We start from the raw sequence: 12,848 nt of genomic DNA on the forward strand, positions 1-12,848 counted from the left end.
CACTCAATACAGGTATGTATATGTGTATAACTAAATCACCCCCACTGTATACCAGAAACCAATACAACACTTCGAATCAACTATACTGACTGCTGCCTTTTAAAAGGCAGTTTCCAATCCCTATAACTCAGAAACGTTGACTGCATGGTAGTAGAGATAATGAGAAAAGAGGCCACGCTGCACACGGCCCACCACTGTCGCGCCACCGCTCGCGTTTGAGCTTTCTGAGCTGTTTTTCAAAGCATCGTCTACGCTTGCCTAAAAAGGCCTTTTTTTCAATTGCTTACTTTTATTGATACAAATATTTTATTTCTAGGCTAAAAGTTTAGCTCGTGAATTATCCTGCATGTGAAAATGAGTCCTAGTTTGAAACTGATTTTTAAAACCTCTGATTTTTAAGATTACTCATTTAGAAAAAAATAATTCTGTTTACTTATTCTGGGCGTGCTGGGGTTTCGCTGCCGCTCGGGCTTTTCTCTAGCTCTGGTGAGCGGGTACTCCTCTCTAGCGGTAGCGCGTGGCCTTCGCTTGCCACCAGTGCGTGGATGTCTTGCTGCGGAGCACGGACCGAGGGCGCCTGGGCTCCAGTAGCTGAGGTTCCCGGCTCCAGAGCACAGACTGAACAGCTGTGGCTCCTGGGCTTAGCTGCTCCTCGGCATGTGGGATCTCCCCGGGCCAGGGATGGCACTGGTGTCTCCCGCGCTGGCAGGCGGATTCTCTACCATTGAGCCACCAGGGAAGCCCCAAGCCCCTGACTTTAGCCGTGACCCCAGCGCTCTGAATGCTGAGGGATGTGATCACAGGTTGAATTTATACTCACTTCTCTGGTTTACAAGGAAGAAATACAAGTTCAGGACTCTAATAACTGAGGCTAATTTCCTGGCGATTGCTTAATCTCGTGGGAAACGAATTTTTGGAAGTCAACTGTAACCAATCATTCAGAACTGCTTTGTAACTCAGTCAGTCTTACCTCAAAAAAGGTGTCAATGTATTCTGAGACAATGTGTTCAGACTTTGGTTTATTTTGACAATAAACTATGTACATGTGCAACCTTCTCTCCTAGGAAAGGAAGGCAAACAGATGGGTTAGAACATACGAAGCACGGGCACGGCGTCAGTGCATCCGGAAAGGAACTTTTCTTTTGAGAAAACCGCATGGTTAGGCTCTTCGGAGCACATCCCAGGTTCCTGATGCTGACTCCAAAAACAGCCCTTCTTTCTCTTTCCCTCAGATATATCAAACCCTACACTTTACCTGGGAAAACACCAGGGGTGGTGAAAGCACGCAGTTCTTAGTATTAAGCCAAGAATCGCTTTCCCCCCTTCACACCCTGCCAGTGGCTCTGGGAAGCCTGGCTTTTTTTTCTGTTTTAAACGAGGTTAGAAAAAGCTCATTAGTCTTAAATACTGAGCCATTATTTCTTGCACTGACCCTCAAAGTATGCTGTACACACCGCTGGGGTCCTGAAGGCCTCCTGGGGACCCATCAGGTCAAACTATTTTCAAATAATACTAAGTTGTCACCTATCCTTTTCATGTGCTACCATCTGGAATGATGTGCAAAACCAGTGGTGGGAGAAACTGCTGGCATTTTAGCAAATATCCCTCACCACTACACATGCCAGCTTCAGCTAAGGCTGTCCTTGATGAACTGATAAAAATTCATGGTATTAAGAACTCAACCACGGGCTATACACCTTTCTAACCTTCCTGTGATAAGACTGGGGTCCTGGTGACACGTCTACCTCGTGTGAGAGCAGGCGTGGCAGCGCCCTCGTGTGGCTGAGCCATGAGTTGAACCAGCTGCTTGTTTTTACTTAAAAGCCTCAAGGACTATAATTACTTATGTGTGGGTATCTGCTAGACCCTTTCCAGAACATGGATAAAATAAGCCTGCTGTTTCAAGGCAAACAACCTGCAATGTCTATTAATAATGAAAAATGAAGCTTTCAAGCAAAAAATTAACATTTTGGAGAACATGGATCTGCCACCTTGAACTTGATCATGAAAACGAAAGTGAAAGTCACTCAGTGTTTGTGACCCCAGGGACTATACAGTCCATGGAATTCTCCAGGCCACAATACTGGAGTGGGTAGCCTTTCCCTTCTCCAGGGGATCTTCCCAACCCAGGGAACGAACCCAGGTCTCCTGTATTGTAGGCCGATTCTTTGCCAGCTGAGCTACCAGAACTTGACAATATTTAAAATATTTTTGTGAAGAGATGGGTGGTGATATGAACAGATCAGATTTTTTTCTTTTTTTGGCAGCGAGAATACTGTTTATTGAAATAGTTCACCATCTGGAAGCTCTGTCTCAATCAGTGGGTCAGGGTTTTCCAAAAGACCAATGCAGGATGTCAGGAGCTGGTGCAAGAGGGAAAGTGTATTTAACAGGAAGATGGCTTTATGGCTTTCAGGGCAACAGAAGTGAGGTCGCCAACGGGTTTTCAGATTCCACGTTGCACCTAACCTTTAAGAAATTCTCACTTGAGTTTTGGTGCAGTATCTAAGAAAACTGTCTATAAATTATCCGAAAAGGCCATTAAAATACTCATTCTTTTCTAACCAAATATCTGTGTGAGGATAGATTTTTTTCCCCCATAAATTTTAACTAAAAAACATATCACAGTAGGTTCAATACGGAAACAAGATATAAACATGCATTTATCTTCTATTAAGGCAGACATTAAGGAGATGTGCAAAAATACAAAAGCTCTGGTCACTTTGAAAATATAGTAATTTTTCCTAAAAACCAAACCAAACCAAAAAGCCCCCTTTATTCTTAACGTGCTTATTGAATTAATTTGTTTGTCTTATTGCCACAGCATGCAGCATGTGGGGTCTCAGTTAACCAACTAGGGATGGAACCCACATCCCCTGCAGTGGAAGCACGGAGGCTTCACTGCTGGATGCCAGCAGATTCCAATGAGCGCACTTTAGATTTACCAATATTTGGTTACTACATTAAACCCGCTGCACATCTAGGTACATCACTATCTGCACTAGCACTTCTTTGCCCAGAGACGTTTCCAAATGTTCCTGCTGCTGATCTGGCTCTGGTCCCCTGCTGACCATCTTGGCCTGTTTGTGAGCTAAACAGCCAACTTGGGCCAGGTGACTGGGAAAGCAGAGCATTCGCATGTAGAAGAGCAGTGGGGGGATGTGAACTCCAACCAGCTGACACCGTTCAGTTTGATTTTATTTTCAATAGAAGCATTTCTGTAAACTGCCAGTGAGTTCTCCTTTCATCTGACAAGCCAGTTACTAAATATGACAACACAGGAGAGAATATAAATAATGCTTCTGTACTTACATGTTTAACAAAAAGGGATCCTAGTTTTTCCGGATCTTCAAGGCACTTCTCCAGCTCTCCTAAAAAAAAGCTACAACGAAAGGAGACATATTAGAACCATCTCCGACTTGGCCTTCTAATTTTAGACTGAGGTTTAAATTTTCAAAATAGTCTGTTTTGACATTAGCAATCTGGAAGTGTAAAGTATATGTTTAGCCAATACAAAGCAAACTAAACATTTTGTTAGGACACAAAGCAGAAAGAGATACAATTTAAAACAGTTTAAAAAGGTTAAATCAGAGCAAGACACCTCTTGACCGGCAACCTTCCCTTCCTCTGGATAATCCACATTTCTGTTTCATTTTTTAAAATGACTCAAATAATAAAATCTCATCTGAATATGGGGTAAAAAAAAATGCTTCAAAGCAGTTGGTCATTTTTCTTTATCTTGGTCTGCATACCTGTGTATTTCATATTCTTTCCATGGTCATTTTTAAGAGGCTCAAATCTGAATGTCATCTGTGATACTTTTGAAGTTTTCTTTAAAAAATAAAGTTTTCTCAAATATTATCAAAATCAACTTCTAGGTTGCAAATGTTAGGTCCCATTGAGATAAAACTGGGGCTTCCCAGGTGGTGCAGTGATAAAGAACCTGCCTGCCAATGCAGGAGAAAGAGATGAAGGTTCAATAGCCGGGTCGGGAAGATCCCCTGGACAAGAAAGTGGCAACCCACTCCAGTACTCTTGCCTGGGAAATTCCATGGACAGAGGAGCCTGCCTGGCTACAGTCTATGGGGACACAAAAGAGTCGGACAGGACTGGGCACACAGCATAGACACAAGATCAAAAGCAGGTATAACCACAGAAACAAAACAAAACGGACGACTGCCCTTCACTTTGTCTGGACTGGAGTTGTTGTGAGATGTATGCCCACCTTAGCTATCACTTCCATATGTTGATATTGGAATCTTGGATTTTACTGGCCTGCAAGCCAGCACACCAATGAATGCTATGTTGAACTGTCTGGCACCTGAGGATGCAATATCCTCCAGCTCTGCACATACCACGCAGACACCGTATCTCCAGGGGCAATTTCTCTGTCTGGTCATCCCAGCAGCTTGGTGCCGTTTCCCCTTTTCTGTCAACAGCTTAAGAACCAGCCTTGGGACCAGAGGATTAGATAATGGCACCAAATATCCCTTTAAAAAGTTAGTTTCACTACAGATCAGGACAGGTGTGGTAAGGTATGGAATCAAATTTGAATTTCATGGGCAGTCATGCCTACTTTCCCCATCAATGCTGACTTGAAAAGTAACTCATAGTAATTTGTATTTATTACAGAGGTGGCTGCAGTTTTAACTACAAACACTCATCAAGGCTTTCTCTATGCAGGTGTTGTTCGAAGTGCTTTATGTGTATGTACTAACTCAGTCACTCCATAAAAACCCCATGAGGAGGGTAACACAGTGACCCAAATGAAGGATGGAGGCAGACAGCTCAGGGTCAGGACCAGACTATGAACCCAGATGGTCAGACTCTGTACCCAGGCCTCCAGCCCCACCTTCCCCCCATGCCCTGGGCCCCTGGATGGACCAGCATGAAGAAGGTAAGGGACTTCCTCGTGCCGTGAAACACAACCAGAAAACTTCTCAGCAAAGCAGTATTTCTTCTGTACCAGCTGCCTGCACGAGGCTATACAGGTAGTGAAATGAAATGAATCAAGAAATGTCTTCTCCCACCCGCCCGACAAGACTGTGATGCAGTTCGGCAGGTGATGACACACTGCCCACGGTCAAGCACGGTGTGTATTGTACGTACTCTCTGTGCCAGTCGTAAATCTGATGGATGTTGCCAAACACAATCTTGTCTTTGCCTTTCATGTCGTCAGGAACACCATCTTCTTTCATAAGTGCCATGTAGCCCTAAAAGTAAATATTTAAAGATAAGATTATTTCATTGAACAAGTCTGAATCAAGTAGTGGTTTACTGAGAGTCACAGAGGACAAAACAGACATAGGCACTGTCTTCTAAACCAACTGTTTATTTAAGGACAAGAACCTTTTGAGAAATACGTCCTTAACTGGCCTGTGAAAATATAGTCACATTCGCTGCCGTGACTTTCTCTCCCTGAACTGTTTAGCACTCAAAGATCAAAACTCTTCTGAGGAACTGGAAAGTTTAAATAAATGTAAATGATTTCATAAAACAAACCATCCTGTCAGCTTGTAAATATTAAATATTTGGCATGAAGCATATTTCCTCTGTTCTCAGTACTGATCTGATAGAAACATATTTTCTTTTCTTTTTGGATTATCTACATAATTTGTTAAATAAGGATTTAATAATATACTTTCCACAAATTGATTTCTTACACCAGCTGGTAACTATGTTGCTAAAATGTGGTTTAAAACTTCTATATAACTCGGATGGGATTCAACGTATACAAGAAGCTCTGAAGTTACTGTTGGTAATGATGACAGATATGTCGTGCATGTTTAATCTTTTATGTTATGCAATTAACTGTAACAGCTATTACTTTTCATGGAATGTCCACCCAAAAAGTACTGCCTTGTACATATTTGCAAAGCTGAAAGAATAAATGATAAAGTTTTATTTTACAAAAATAGCTTTTTGATGAGTTGAGTTTACTAACATGATGATGCCCTAAAGCTAATGTAGGGACAAGGCCAGAGATGACCCTTGACTTCGGATGAAAGGCAGTGGCTTTGCCATGGTTACAATTCAGAGTAACTTCTGGTCAGTGAAACTGGTGACATATTCGTTCTGTGAAAACTACAAGCAAATGGCCTGGGGTGGTAGCCATTGACCAAGCGCCAAACCCAGGGGCGATTCAGGAAATAACTGAATCCAGAGCTGGTCACATTGACTTTTCAACCAAAGATGTCCTCATTTTCGTGGTGATGCCCATACTCTTATAAAATAATCAAAGGCCAGATTTCCATACCAGAAATTCATTTTTTGGAGATAACATTTACAAACTTAAACTATATTAAAAAAGGAGACTCTGTCAAGATGCACTGTTCAAAAGAGAAGTCTTTAAAAGTTATTAAGATATTTGGCTAAATTTTATTTTTCAGAAATATTTTGTTGGTTGTTTTACTGTGTTTTTGTTTTCAAGGCTTTTGAGAAGCTACCAGCATTCCAAACGAACACCCTTCTGACAAGCCTCAGAGCTGGCTGATACAGGCTTTCTATCTCTGAAAGCACATACCTCTACCACACAGCCGAGGTCCCGTACGTAGTCACGCTCTGTCTCCACCAATTCTTGTAAAACGTAGCTGAAAAAAGGGAGGGAAAAAACAGTGTTTACAATCCGCAATCTAAGGAATTTTCCGATGAATCTCACACTTTTTCTTTCATCAGGTCAGATTCCGCAGGGGCTGTGAAGTAACCTAACAAACTTGCACTTTGGGTCCCCAACCACTTACAAGTTCACATGGGTGACCCACAGGAACTGCAGAGGCCACAAACGACCTCACATTTGGGGTGCATTCCTGTCACCAGACTCTGACCGTGTGGACGATGACTAAGAGAAGCTAAGACATAACTCTGCTATAAAGCCAAGACATTAAAGGAAGCTGGTCTTCTGCTTCTTTGTGTTTTAACGCTTGAGTCATTTTAAGCTTTTCTGGATATACAAAAGAAATTTAATTCAGATGTTTAAAGCCTTGGGTCTGAACACATCATTCAGAAATGTTCCTTTCAGTAAGGATCAGTAACCGTTTAAAGCCACTTAGATAACAGAAGACAATCACTTGATTCGTTAGGCAAACCACTTCAATTGACCTGTAAAAGTTAACTGGCTGATTGGTTTGTTTGTTCATTCAACCAGCATCTCCTATGCACCTGCAGTCACTCTAGATGCTGGGAAACCAAGTCTCTGTGTTCATGCAGCAGGGGAATTTCTTCCTCTTCTCCAAATATAATTTTAAACATTTTGTAATATTTTTCAGGACTTAACTGAAATGGAAAAATTCTACCATGAAGGTATATTTCATGTTCCTGGGACTGCATTTAATTCTCTGTTGCCTTCTTTTTTCTTTACTACTGTGTGTATAACGGGGCTTCCCAGGTGGTCCCGTCTTAACGAATCCGCCTGCCAATGCAGGAGACACCAAGAGAAACCGGTTCAATCCCTGGGTCAGGAAGATCCCCTGGAGGAGGAAACGGCAATCCACTTCCGTATTCTCGCCTGGGACATCCCATGGACAGAGAAGCCTAGCGGGCTACCGTCTGTGAGGCCGCAGAGAGTGGGACACGACTGAGCAACAGAGCGCACGTGCGTGTACATAATGCAAAGTACAGCAGCTTCTCACCACAAGCGACAGAAGAGATTCCCACACCACTCGTTTCCAAATAAAGTACAATCAGAAATAGAAGAATGAAAGCTGCAGCTATGCCTCACTGCACCCTCCTGGGGTTCTGAACACTTTGCAAACACATGTACACGTGGCACACATGGTAAAGAACCCGCCCGCCAAACACAGAAGACTCGCAAGAGGCTCATGTTTGATCCCTGGGTTGGGAACACCCCCTGGAGGAGGGCATGACAACCCACTCCAGTATTCTTGCCTAGAGAATCCCATGGACAAAAGAGCCTGGTGGGCTACAGTCCATGGGGTCACAAAGAGTCCGACACGACTGAAGCAACTTAGCACGGCACGCTCATGTAACTGCTCAGCAAAGAGACACTGGGTCTCCTCTCGCAACTCGAGGGAGGAAGCCGGGCCACAGCTCTGAAGACGGCAGGGCCAGCAGGGGAGCCCCCGAGCGCTGACGACTAGAACACTGGGGTCTTACTGGCGTCTCTTTAAAGAGCTGGACTTCCTCTCTTCCATCTCATCAATGGGCGAGGAGGAGGACAACAGGGAGTTGTCTGAAGGGTTGAAGGAGGGGCTGCTGCTGTCCCCCTGGTCTACGAGGAGCGAGCTGGGACGATCCTCCAGAGCCTGGAAGAAATCAGAGCAACAGTCATGCCTCCTGCCTACATAGCCCAGGAGGCTGAAATTAGGACCAGGAGGTCTCCTACGTCAGAATACACAGCAGGCCTGGCCTGTGACACCGCAGAACCTATGGGTGTGAAATCACCAGTGTTTAACAACAAAAGCCCCAGCATTCATCTGAAGACTGAGTAAGAGGGAAGTCAGAATGCAAAGTGCAGTGAATTTACGTCCATTAATATATTCTGTTCATGGTTACCAAATAATTAGGGACAGAACATTTGGTCCACATCACAGACTGCACCCATTTCAAATCTGGTCGTTTTCTGTTCAGTTACATCCCTGCCCCATGAAAGCACGACCATTTCAGAAGCGTGAGCAGGCAGCCCCGTTTGGGCTGGCGCACCCCGACACACTGCCCACGCTCCTTGCTGGCAACTATGCAGCAGCATCAGCAAACCTGTGTTTTGATTTAAGGAAACGATTTGTTCCTTGACTGTCCGTGAAGCCTTGACTCATACTTCCATGCACATCACTCATGCGGCTAAAACTAATCTCCATTTCTGTGACCCTCACAACTTCCTTCTTCTATAGGAAGTGGTTGCCACGCTGGCCTCAATTACTTGTCCACAGCTCTTTCCCTCCCTGGATTTTAGTTCCTGCAGGTGAGCGCTTTCATTGTCAGATCCACTTGAGAACCTCGAATAAATCCGTGAAATGACTACTGATGACTTTTTCCCCTGGGTTAGTGCGGCCAGGATCAGCAAATGTTTACTTTCTTACTGGTATGTATTAATTTTCTTTCTTAATCAGAATTCACAAGGTTTCTAGGGGTACAGGTGACAGTTCCTTTTTTTTTAATTGAAATACACATGGTTTACTGTTGTGTTAGTTTCAGGTATCCAGCAAAGTGATTCAGTAATACATATATATATGTACGCACATACATATACATGTAAGAGTCTGGAAAAGGATATATGTACACCATTTTTCAGATTCTTTCCCACTATAGGTTATCACAAGATACTGAATAGTTTCCTGTGCTATACAATAGGTCCTCGTTGTTTATCTGTTTTATATACAGTAGTGTGTATCTGTTAATCCCAAACTCCTAATTTATCCCTGTCTCACCTTCCCCTTTTGGTAATCATAAACTTGTTTTCCATGTCTGAGAGTCTCTTTGTTTTGTAAATATCTTCATTTGTATCAGGCTCCATACATAAGTGCTATCCTATGATATCTGTTTCTCTGACTTACCTCACTCTGTATGACAATCTGCAGGGCCATCCATGTTGCTGCAAACAGCATTATTTCATTCATTTTCAATGGCTGAGAACAGTCCATTGTGTGTGTGTGTAGGGGTGGTATACAGACCCACCCACACCCACGTACGTATGTGTGTGTATATATGTCTTCTTTATCTACTCATCTGTCAATGGACACTTGGGTTGCTTTTATGTCTTGGCTATTGTAAATAATGTTGCTATGAACATTAGAGTGCATGTGTCTTTTTGAATTAAGAGCTTTCATCTTTGTTGGATACATGCCCAGGAGCTGGACTGCTGGATCATATGGTAGCTCTATTTTTAGTTTTTTAAAAAACCTCCATACTGTTCTCCATAGTGGCTGTACCAAATTACATTCCCACCAATAGTCTAGGAAGGTTCCCTTTCTCCACACCCTCTCCAGCGTTCAGTATTTGTTGACTTTTCGATGATGGCCGTTCTGAATGGGGTGAGGTCACACCTCAGTGTAGTTTTGATTTCCACTGAAAGAGATGGGAATACCAGACCACCTGACCTGCCTCTTGAGAAACCTATATGCAGGTCAGGAAGCAACAGTTATGAAACAACAGACTGGTTACAAATAGGAAGACGAGTCAAGGGTGTATATTGTCACCCTGCTTATTTAACTTATATGCAGAGTACATCATGAGAAACGCTGGGCTGAAAGAAGCACAAGCTGGAATCAAGACTGCTGGGAGAAATATCAATAACCTCAGATATGCAGATGACACCACCCTTATGGCAGAAAGTGAAGAGGAGCTAAAAAGCCTCTTGATGACAGTTAAAGAGGAGAGCGAAAAAGTTGGCTTCAAGCTCAACATTCAGAAAACTAAGATCATAGCATCTGGCCCCATCACTTCATGGGAAATAGATGGGGAAACAGTGGAAACAGTGTCAGACTTTATTTTTTGGGGCTCCAAAATCACTGCAGATGGTGACTGCAGCTGTGAAATTAAAAGACACTTACTCCTTGGAAGAAAAGTTATGACCAACCTAGATAGCATATTCAAAAGCAGAGACATTACTTTGCCAACAAAGGTCCATTTAGTCAAGGCTATGGTTTTTCCAGTGATCATATATGGATGTGAGAGCTGGACTGTGAAGAAAGCTGAGCGCCAAAGAATTGATGCTTTTGAACTGTGATGTTGGAGAAGACTCAAAGAGTCCCTTGGACTGCAAGGAGATCCAACCAGTCCTTTCTAAAGGCGATCAACCCTGGGTGTTCTTTGGAAGGAATGATTTAAAGCTGAAACTCCAGTACTTTGGCCACTTCATGCAAAGAGTTGACTCACTGGAAAAGACCCTGATGCTGGGAGGGATTGGGGGCAGGAGGAAAAGGGGACAACAAAGGATGAGATGGCTGGATGGCATCACTGACTCTATGCACATGAGTTTGAGTGAACTCCGGGAGATGGTGATGGACAGGGAGGCCTGGTGTGCTGCGATACATGGGGTCACAAAGAGTCAGACACAACTGAGTGACTGAACTGAACTGAATGATCAGCAAGGCTGAGCATCTTTCCATGTGCCCGTGGCCCATCTGTATGTCTTCTTTGGAGAAATGTCTATCTAGGTCTTCTACTCATGTTTCGATATTGAGCTGAATGAGCTGTTTGTACATTTTGAAGATTAATCCTTTGTCAGTTCACATCATTTGCCAATAGATGACAGTTCTTCTAAAACTCCCACAGTGACACAGCTGGACACATAGGTGATCAAGAGGTATGTAAGCAATGTAACTGGGGAAAGTGCAACACACTTCTCTTCAAACAAAAAGCCCGATGGAATTTACAAGAACACTCAATATTTCCTACCAAATTAAAACCTCTAATACTTGTTCCGTTTCTCCGTAAGAGTGACAGGCTGAAGCTGGTGTCATCACTAAGCCCAGCTTTGAGGACACCAAGTCTGTTCCTGCAATATTGTTCATCAAACCCATGGAGCTGTGCACACACACCAACTCCTGCTCTCAGTAAATGAAAAAACAGTTAAGGAAAAGGGCTCGGTGAGGAAATAGCATTCTTATTTTTAAGTAAACAGCTCTTGACCTTGACTGGAAGCACATGTGCAGAGCAGGGCCGGGTTCACGCGTGCAGGTCCCGGAGGCTGATCTCGGACAGGAGGTGGGCGCACACGCGGAGGGAGGAGCAGTGCTGTCTGCTGCCCAGATGTGCAAGGAAACAGCTGAAGCTCGTTTGATTTAATGACGGTCACCTCAACGGTGAGGAGAGAGACAGGAAAGAAAAGTTGCAGAGGGCCTGCACACAGAAGAGGGGTGGGGAGGCACCGGGCTTCATGGACACCTGTGAGGGCCCCGCTGGACCCGGCAGCTGCATCCATGGAGTGTGGAGATGCCCCAGAGGTTATGGACACATCTGTGCTGTCCACTCCCAGCCGCCCAGCGGCCCCTTCTGGCAACCGTGCTCGAGTAAAACGGCACGAGCGCTGTCCCAGAACGGAAATCAGATTTGGATGAATTATTTGTGAAGGTCTCTGGGTTCAGTGGGTTTTTGTGGGTAGGTTCTTATCAACTTTCCCTATTTCTTAAATGAAAAGAGAGTATCTATGTAGACCTAACTCTTCAGAGGGCTTCCCGGGTACCTCAGCGGTAAATAACCTGCCCACCTAATGCAGGCGATGCAAGAGACGCAGGTGTGAGCCCTGGGTTGGGGAGATCCCCTGGAGAAGGAAACGGCAACCCACTCCAGTATTCCTGCCTTGAGAATCCCATGGGCAGAGGGGCCTGGCGGCTCATGAGGTCACAAAGAGTGGGACGCGACTGAGTAGAAGCACACACGACTTCTCTGAGATTAATATCGGTAAACTGTATTTTCTTAAGAAACTGCCCATTTCATCCTAGGTTTTCAAATTTACTTTCAAAGAGGTGAATGAGGTAGCATGTCATGATTATTTCAATTCTTGCTGATCTTTTCTTTATAGATTCTTATTTTGTGAATCTGGGTTTTTTTTGTTTGTTTTTTGTTTTTTGGCAAAGATTACCTGAAGTCAGTATGCTTTGAAAAAACAAATCTTTGGTGTTGTTCATTAGTCCCTTTCTTTGTTTTCCAACTCATTAATTTCTGCTTTTAGCTCTGTGAATTCAGTCTTTCTACTTTTTTCCAAAAACAAATTGTACTGTTCTATTATCTTGAGTTAGATGTCTGTTTCACTTATTCTCATTCTTTCTTTGGTTTCTCTTTATATTCAGATCAATGAAGAGAAGAAAGCCCCAAAGGCAGGTGCAAGTCCCTGTGGCTGCTGGCTGCCGTCGCCCCCCGCCCACGCTTCCCTGATCAAGAACGTGGAGGTG

General features: G+C 43.7%; 1 protein-coding gene across 1 annotated transcript in view; it reads right to left on the reverse strand.

Annotated features, from left to right (window-relative positions):
• TRIO (trio Rho guanine nucleotide exchange factor) overlaps positions 1–12,848 on the reverse strand; it is a 352,914-nt gene that overhangs the window by 24,309 nt on the left and 315,757 nt on the right. The window contains exons 38-42 of the mRNA XM_052659225.1: positions 8,113–8,261; positions 6,524–6,590; positions 5,110–5,213; positions 3,313–3,382; positions 971–1,060 (exon numbers count right to left, since the gene is read on the reverse strand). Coding sequence (XP_052515185.1) covers positions 971–1,060; positions 3,313–3,382; positions 5,110–5,213; positions 6,524–6,590; positions 8,113–8,261 — 480 coding nt within the window. The remainder of the gene's footprint in view (positions 1–970; positions 1,061–3,312; positions 3,383–5,109; positions 5,214–6,523; positions 6,591–8,112; positions 8,262–12,848) is intronic.

This window comes from Budorcas taxicolor, chromosome 20, assembly GCF_023091745.1.
Source record: "Budorcas taxicolor isolate Tak-1 chromosome 20, Takin1.1, whole genome shotgun sequence".
Classification (NCBI taxonomy): domain Eukaryota; kingdom Metazoa; phylum Chordata; class Mammalia; order Artiodactyla; family Bovidae; genus Budorcas; species Budorcas taxicolor.